The 9136-nt window shown below is 44.2% G+C and overlaps 1 protein-coding gene across 1 annotated transcript; it reads left to right on the forward strand.

Annotated features, from left to right (window-relative positions):
* Nucleotides 1-5266: 5266 nt before the first annotated feature.
* On the forward strand, nt 5267-8871 carry Ccdc70 (coiled-coil domain containing 70). The gene is made up of 2 exons (XM_021218604.2): nt 5267-5328; nt 7934-8871. Exon 2 carries the CDS (start codon nt 8012-8014, stop codon nt 8681-8683), a length of 672 nt encoding a protein of 223 aa, XP_021074263.1. The 5' UTR covers nt 5267-5328; nt 7934-8011; the 3' UTR covers nt 8684-8871.
* The last annotated feature ends 265 nt before the right edge of the window (nt 8872-9136 follow it).

Below are 9136 nucleotides of genomic sequence, written 5' to 3' on the forward strand. Positions count from 1 at the left end.
CACCACCCCCACCACCAACACCACCCACACCACCTCCACTACCAACCCCCCCACACCACCCACACCACCCCCACTACCACCACACCCACTCAGACTGGCTAGATTCTTTCAGACTGATCCTCTCCTGAATTAACCATGTAGATGACATGACTGTGTCATGTCAGGGTACTTCCAAATGAGCACCTCTATGGTGGGTTGGGATCACATCCCTTTCCTCTCTTTGCAACTCGCCTCACCTAAGCATGATCTCTGGACTCTGAAGTATGCCTCTGAGAAGCACTCTTAAGGTCACCTGTCCTCTCCACTCTTGTCATCAGTGACCTCTAGTGTGTCCTTTCAGCTACTTCCATGTTCAAAGCTATCTGTCAGTTGTCCTATTTTATGAGGTTTTTCTATTTTCACCAATAAAGTTACCTTAGAAATTATGTCTATGCATTCATGTTCTCTATGCATTCATGTTCTTGAGACGCGTACATAGGGTTTCCCACACTACCTATGACCCAATAGCAATCCAAAAAACCCAAGTGGCGCTCAACCTACTGCATCAGGTTCGCCATGTTGACACATGACCCGGTCCTTGGGTCAGTCAACAGGGTCTGCAAGAGAGAGAGTGGGGACTGAGGAGCAAGAGATTCAAAGAATGGAGACAAAGCAGGCTATCTGATCAAGTCTCATTTATTGGAAGGCAACTATGAGTATATATGCACTCGCTGGGGAGTACAGCTGGAGACACTTGACCACAAGTCCAGGGTGTACAGGAGAAAAACAAGATGTTATCAGAGTGTGTTCAGCTGTGGTGGGCTTCTTGCAAAAAACATCATGTTAGGAAAACAAGTCTCTCGTCAGGGTGGAAAAGTACCAACCTGTAAGTAAATAGCCCGAGATAGCTGCAGAGATGATAGCCACTTTCTGGTAAGAGTTGGCTCCCAACAGACACAAACATTTTGACACTGTGCACAGGTACCTCCCACATGTGACCTTAAGACCATGGAGGGACAGGACAGTCTGTTCTCTTCTTCCAAACGTCTGCTGTGTCACTGAAGCTTGGGCTTCATTGACACCTAGAAATCCAGGTAACATATACCATAAGGTATGAAGCCCTGGTGACTCAAGCTCAGGGTACCCTGGTGCGGGACCCTGAAAATTTCCTCTGGATTTTCCATTTCTCATTGAAACAAGAGAATGTTCAACAACACACAGTAATAACAGGGCCAGAGGTGCCATAGCTCATGTTGTCCACATGGTAGACCAAGACCAGAGGATTGCCTCCATTTCAGGGCTCAGTTGGCTACTTGTTGGCCTGCTAGACAAGTTTCTTCCATGTGAGACAGTTCAGTGACTCCACCTGTCATCTTACACTCAGTATCCATCCATGAGTTGAGGACATTGAAAACTTTCTACATCTGGCTTTTGCATTAAGTGTGTTCATGAAAACGCCCACAGCAGTGCCTGTATTTTTCTGTAATTGTGCATTTGAGATGGGGTCTCTCAGTGACTATAGAGGTTCAACAACTTGGCTAGCTACTCTAACAAGCTTCAGTGGTGTGCATGTCTCCAGCCTCCTAGCCTGAAAAAAAGTGTTGCTGTGACAGCTACATCTATAGAACCAGCAGCAGCTCAGGTAACTCTGGGTATTCCCTGCTGGGTCCTCTCTGGACCCATACAGGTACCACATGGAATGAAACTCTTTTTGACTCAGGCCTAGATGTAAATGTCACTTTTTCTTCATTAGATGAAGTGATGAGATGAGAACCGTACCCAAACTTTATGAATACATCGTTTGGGCTGAACCCAAAGGGTTGCTTTCTCTGTTCTAACTCTCCCTAGGACTAGGCCTGGATACTTCTAGCCCTCATACAATCGAATCCTGCAAATCTAAACCTTGAAAGCTTCAGCTTCCAGCCTCCATCTGCTAACCTAGGCCTAGAATGTTTCAGCATTGAGACATACTGTGGAATATACTGTGAAATATACTGTGGAATACACTGTGGAATATACCCATCCTCTCTAGCTTGTTCTCCCTGAAACCTGTCCCAGTAAAACTGCTACACACCACCACCACACCCCCCATATCTCTCCCTGTGCTTCTCTTAAGTACTCTCTCTTTTCTGTGCTGTTCTCACCAGAGTTGGATGTATAGTATCTCTGACTCATTCTGTCAAATATTTCTCTGATTGGTCACTTTGCCTCTCAAACATGGCTGCTTTCAAACATGGATGATTTCAAACATGGCTACTTTCAAACATGGCTGCTTCCTTCTACAAACAAACCTTCCCTTCCTTGTTAGGGATTAATGGTATGTATTAAGAAAGTGTCTATATTCCAGCCAAGTCATACTGTAATCCAGAGTGTCTGTACTCCAGCCAGATCACATAGGCCTAGAAGGTCTTTGGATGTGATCCCTTGCCAGATCTCTTGCCATGTTGCTGGATTAAAATTCCTCTAACACCTAGGTTATCCTTATCAAAGCCCTGGCAGTTCCCCTAACTCTGTCTTTTTTTTTCCCCTGAGGCAGGGTTTCTCTGTATAGCCCTGGCTGTCCTGGAACTCACTCTGTAGACCAGGCTGGCCTCGAACTCAGAAATCCGCCTGCCTCTGCCTCCCAAGTGCTGGGATTAAAGGCATGCGCCACCACGCCCGGCTTCTGTCTTTTGCTAGAGCTGAATAATATTCAACAACAAGGATTGGCAACTGTGATGGTTTGTATATGCTGGGCCCAGTGTGTGGCACTATTAGAAGATGTGGCTCTGTTGGAGTAGGTGTGGCCTTGTTGGAGTGGGTGTGTCATTGTGGGTGTGGGCTTTAAGACCCTCACCCTAGCTGCCAGGAAGCCAGTATTCTGTTAGCAGCCTTCACATGAAGATATAGACCTCTCAGCTCATCCAGCACCATGCCTGCCTGGATGCTGCCATGCTCCTGCCTTGATGATAATGGACTGAACCTCTGAACCTGTAAGCCAGCCCCAAATATATGTTGTCCTAATAAGAGTTGCCTGGGTCATGGTGTCTGTTCACAGCAGTAAAACCCTAAGACAGCAGCAATGCTAATGTTCACATATATAACGCCAGCCCTGCAGTAGACAAAGGCCTGAGGTTCTGGATTTATTCCAGAACTCCCAACCACCCAGGTATTAAAGGCTGTATTATCAGAGCATAGGGACTCCAACTTCAGTGTAACTGGAAAATGTTTCACATACTTGAAAATCAAGCAAAAGACTTATAAATAGAATGTGCAAAGGTAACAAAAATGAAAGTACAGTGGATATTGGGGGAAATTTTCTTTTTTTAGATACAACCTGCCTTAGAAGCTGAAACTTAGAGCTCACTTGACACCTCAATCTGCCTTCAACTTGTAATTCCACTGAGTAGTCTCCCAAGAACTGGGATTATTGGCTTGTCCACCTTAGAAGAGTTTAATTGAATTATACTTAAACAGCTTAAAATACAGGAAAGTGTAGAGGGAAATTGCCTTAAGCAAAGGAATAAATTAAGCCTAAAGGAGATCATGCCATTTTCTTCCTTGGTCAGTCTGGAGAACATTATACTAATGAAATACTAAATGAAATAAACCAGACAGAAATAAAACCACCAGTATCCAGTCTCGCTGCCATGTGGAATCTCAGAAGAAATCACAGCATATACATAGAAATGGAATAAAACTGTGGTGGGATAGAGAGGGGTGAAACAAGAAGTGAGTCAAAGAACAGCGAGTAGCAGATATTTGGGGTACGTAATTCCTGATTGTAATTGTGTTGCGTTAAAGATGTTAAGTGCTGGAGCCAACCAGTTAGTGAAGGTGGAAACCATGACAGGGGAGTAAAGACGATTATAGAAAAGACAGAAAGAAGCTGCAAGAGACAGATTGGGAGGGCTGTGGTTAATACCATGTCAGAGAGCAAGTGTGTTTTCTCAGTGTCTTTTAAAGGCAAGCAACACAAAGCAGGGAAGAAATACAATGACCACAAATCCTTACATGGTGAGTTTATGGTACACAGTATCTATGATTGACTAAGGCCATTGATCATAAGCAAGAAACCAGTCAAAGTTAACTCCAGAAGTGCTCCCCACAGATAAGATATTGATAAGAAAGTAAATTTTGGGTGCTCTTAACTCACTATCCATATATATATATATATATATATATATATATATATATATATATATCTGTGAAATAGCGGGTTTGTTCATTTTCTGGGCTATAGCAAAAAGTTCACTATGTTGACAAAAAAGTTCTGGTGTTGAAAATGAAAAACTGAGGCTACGCCAGTGCCTGGTAAACACCGAAATGGATGATCACAGCCAGCTACTGGATGGAACACAGGGTCCCCAATGCAGGAACTAGAGAAAGTACCCAAGTACCTGAAGGGGGCTGCAACCCTGTAGGTGGAACAACAACAGGAACTAACTAGTACCCCCTGGGTTTGTGTTTCTAGCTGCATTTGTAGCAGAAGATGACCTAATCGGCCATCAGTGGGAATAGAGGCTCCTTGGTCTTCCAAACTCCATATGACCTAGCACAAGGCAAGGCCTGGGCCAAGTAGTGGGAGTGGGTGGGTAGGGGAACAGAGGTGGGGGGAGGGGTATGGGAATCTTTCGGGATAGCATTTGAAATGTAAATAAAGAAAATAATAATAATAATAATAAAAAAAAAAAAAGAAAATGAAAAACTAAGTGGAGGGGCTTAATAGTAGATTTAAGCTGATGTGGAATGAATCCATAAACTCAAAAGCAGCTCCATTGAGATTATCCATTCCAAAGGTCAGAAAGAAGCCAAAAAAAAATTAGACTTGAGACTTGTGGGCCACCATCAGCTGCAAGCCCAGGAATACTACAAGTCCTGGAAAGAAAGGGGAGGGCAAGTAACCGAACCTGCCTGACCTTTGATGAAAAACTAAGTAAAGTTGTCCAATGTCAGAGGATCCCAACAAAATCAACCAGGATAAACTAAAAAGACACAAAGCAAGACACAACCCAGCCAAACCACCAAAGGCAAGACCAAACATAGCAAGAGTCCTTTATTCCAACACCCTTCCTGAAAAAAAAAAAAAAAAAACAGATAAAATTGGAGGTGATAGGACTGGTTGACGAAGTTCAAGGTGAATGATACTAACGTCTTGCCAACCTGTCGGGGGTTCGATCCTTTTCATGGGTCCCCAGCCTAGGGCCTCATCTTGATCTCCAGTCTGTGACCCAGAACTGAGAATGAAAGGGTCACTTCAATGACTGCTGGGGTGAGCCCAGGAGACGCATCACTAGGATTCTGATGTGACAATGTCTGCCTGCCCTCTGAGGGCTCCAGGGCCCTTCCCAGTTGGGAAACAGCTAAGCAGTAAGTAACCTTAAAAATAAGTTGTAGCCTGGAATGGTGATGAAGGCCAGATATGTTTTTATTGAATTTATAAGTATCTATTTAAACACATAGTCAAGTTTCTATTGTCCTTGATATTTAATGATTATATAAAGACTCAATCTCAACTATTTTACTTTTTAAGAGCATTTGGTTTTTACGTTGGCTTGTGTAGAGGTGGGAACAACTGTGTGTGTGTGTGTGTGTGTGTGTGTGTGTGTGTGTGTGTGTGTGTGTGTAGATGTCAGAGAACAACTTGTAGGAGTTCTCTCTCTCCTTCCACTCTGTGGCTTCCAGGAATCAAATACAAGTCATCAGACTGGACAGCGAGTGCTTTTACCCACTAAGCCACTTTGCCATCCTACCCAAAGATTCTGTAGTGGTCACTTGATAAAAGCTTGAAGATAATTTTTCCTCTACTCTTCTAATTCATGTAACTGCCATTCATTGAGCTTCTGTTTCTTGAACATCTGCTCTGTGGCAGAAATTACACTAGGTACTATGCCTAGTTGTGGCAGACAGGCATCAGGAGGGAAGGAGGGCAGCCCTGAGTCTGAGTGAGAGGCCATGAGGAGAGGCTGCCTAGAGAAGGCATCTCCCTACCTAGATCTGGAAGGATTGGCTAGGTCAGTTAGTTCAGGTTTTCTGGGGGATGGGGGAGGGGACTAATGGAATGGAAGTGAAGAACTTAGCATAGTCCAAAGATTCTAGACAAAGAACCATAGAATAACACAAACAAAATCAAAATTCTAAATCACGTATATTCACCCCACATTTTTTTTTTTTACTATCTGCTGGGTTACAAAAAAACAGCAGGAAGATACATCCACACATAATGTCAAGTATATCAGGTAATGATAGGACACTGGCAGATAGAGATGGAGTGAACATTGGCATATTGAGAGAGAGAGAGAGAGAGAGAGAGAGAGAGAGAGAGAGAGAGAGAGAGAGAGAGCTGTGTGTGTTTCCTTCCCTGATCCCAAGCCAGAAGAGAAGAACACAGAGAAAGTGAAAAAGTCTGGGTCGTGCTGCTCCACAGTGTGGGACTTTAGTGAAGACCACTGAGGACAAACTCAGTTTTCAAGAAGCACACAGTGGGATCTGCGCACCTGAGCGCGCACACACTAGCTACATTCAGGTTTCCCTACACTCTAGGCATTCGTTTTTCTCACCCATGACCAGCCATGGTGCTTATCTGAATTGTGGGCTGCCTTGGTATTTGCTACTTCAGCTACATGACAGTGTTTAGAATCCATATCCTCACCTTTCTTCTCTGCCTTCCTATCTTTCCCTTTTCCTCTCGTCCCTTCCTCCTTCCTTTCCTTTTCTTTCCCTTCCCCTCCTCTCTTTTCCTGTTCCTTCATTTCCCCTTCTATCCTTCCACTTCTGTCTTCTCTTCACTTCCCATTCCTTATTTTCCTCTTTCCTCTCTTGTCTCTTCTCCACACCTTCTCCCATCTTTCTTCTCTTTTTCTCTCTTCTTTCCTCTTTAATTGGTGTTTAGGGTTTTTTTTTTATGGACATATTTTTATATGACACATAGGCGGTCACCACCCAAACAAAGAAACAGGGCACTGCCCCGCCTCCAGCTCTTCTCAGCTGCTCACACTTCAACCTCTTAGTCACACCCTGAATTGTTCTCCCACCCACCACAATCCTAAGTTCACATGCTTTTATTCATTGGGCTATAACTCAAGTATGTTTCCCTACATAGTGGGACTGTTGCTTGTTTGGAATCTTTATTCTTTGAAATCCCTTGATTCTTTCATCACAATATTTATAGATTCCATTCATGTTGCTGTTTATACTTCTGCTGCCCATTGAAGGAATTAACCACCATGTTTTATTACTTCTGCTTGCTATGAATTGGTCTGTTTCCAGACTGATGAGTGTGGACAAACTACTTGAACATGCTTTGTCTGTGACCTGGTCATAAATGTTTCCTTCAGTTGGCACCTAGAAGTAGAATCACCAGCTCACTGGTGTCATAACTAAGTAAAAACATCACCTGAGTGGTTTTCAGGTTGCACACCCTCACCAATATTTGGCACTGTCTCACTTTTTCTCATTAAACCTCTTTTTATCAAGTATGCTTTTTTGCTAAAATAATTTCCCTCCCTCCATTGATGGAATTCCCCTTCCAAATGTCCAGGTGTATTGTAAAAACAACTTTCACATGGGAGCCACCAAACATGAATGAACATGAACTCCCAAGAGAGAATGTAGATGAATCTTGAGTGGCTTTGGCAAGAGTAAACCCTCTGAAGACTGTGGGAACTTATTACTTAAGAGGAAAGCAAATGACCAGCAATCCACCCCTTAAAAGACCATGTCACCCTTGCATTCTTTTATTCCTAGTTTAGCACCACTGTCGTTGTTGGGTGAGATTGTTTTTGGAACACTAGACCTTGAATGTATCAACCAGCTCAAAGCCATGACCACCCTGCATTCTTCTGCACTAAAGATTCTCTCTCACCAATACCATCAAGAAAGCAATGATTAAATTCTCATATCAGACAGCATGCTTCCAAACACTGTTCTCTGGTGAATGTTGCTCATGGATGTGTTCTCTCTGATGTACTCACAGGGTTTGGCCAACTGACCTGGACGTGGTCAACAGCCCTGACCTCCAACACAGCCATCCACCATTCCAACTGATTGGGAGATGTTTCCCTTCAAGGTGAGCAAGTGGATGGGACTGGCCTGCCTCCGGTCCCTGGTGCTGCCCTCGCCCAGTATTCGTCAGAAGAAAATAATACACAAGCTGCATGAGGAAAAGGCTTTTCGAGAAGAGATGAAAATTTTCCATGAGAAAATCGAAGACTTCAGGGAAGAGATCTGGGAGTTCCGAGGCAAGATCAGGGCTTTCCGGGGCCAGATCCTGGATTTTGGGGAAGAAGAGAGACCTTTCTGGGAAGAAGAGAAGATCTTCTGGACAGAAGAAAAAGCTTTCTGGGAAATGGAAAAATCATTCTGGGAAGAAGAGAAGACTTTCTGGAAAAAATACAGAACCTTCTGGAAGGAGGACAAGGCATTCTGGAGAGAGGACAATGCTTTATGGGAAAGAGACCGGAATCTTCTTCAGGAGGACAAGGCCCTGTGGGAGGAGGAAAAAGCCTTGTGGGTAGAGGAAAGAGCCCTGCTTGCAGAAGAAAAGACTTTGTGGGCGGATAAGAAGTCTCTCTGGGAAGAAGAGAATGCCCTTTGGGCGGAAGAAAAAGCCCTCTGGGTGGAAGGTGGTGGTTTCCATCTCCCTGGGAAACTGAGGCACCAAAATGGTCCCTACAATGCCAATGAAGAGCCACAGTCAACATTCTTCCTCCGGAGCCGTGCTTAGTGGACACTGAGCACAGACGGTCATGGGATGCAGACATCACTGGTTGGGACTGAAGTCCAGGGTGACCCCGTGTACTAGAAGAAATAGACACTAATTTGTCTCTTTGCCATGAAAGAGATAATAAAGTCCTGAAGAGAGGTTTGACAAAGCAGCTCTTCAAGGAAGGTTGGCTTCATTCTTCCTGCCACGCCATCTGATTCTGTGATTTTTTTGTACTCAATCCTCCAGATTATCACTGGCCACTGGGGTTGGCTCTCCAGATAGTTCCCATTGTCCTTTGCCTGTGTGGGCGTTTGTAAGGTTGCATAAAAGAGATTCAACGTCGGACTGAGACATACAGGGACAGAGAGGAGCTGAGACATCCTGCCTCTGCCACCCTGGGAGGGTGACCTCTTCTTTACTTTGGCTAGTCTGGGAGGCCTGACTTGGGCTGACAGACCTGTAGAGATCTGC

The sequence above is a fragment of the Mus pahari genome, chromosome 19 (genome assembly GCF_900095145.1).
Source record: "Mus pahari chromosome 19, PAHARI_EIJ_v1.1, whole genome shotgun sequence".
In the NCBI taxonomy this organism is placed as follows: domain Eukaryota; kingdom Metazoa; phylum Chordata; class Mammalia; order Rodentia; family Muridae; genus Mus; species Mus pahari.

What these genes read in the sequence shown, in the direction of transcription:
- Ccdc70 (XM_021218604.2), top strand. Translation starts at nt 8,012, where the DNA reads ATGTTTCCCTTCAAGGTGAGCAAGTGGATGGGACTGGCCTGCCTCCGG.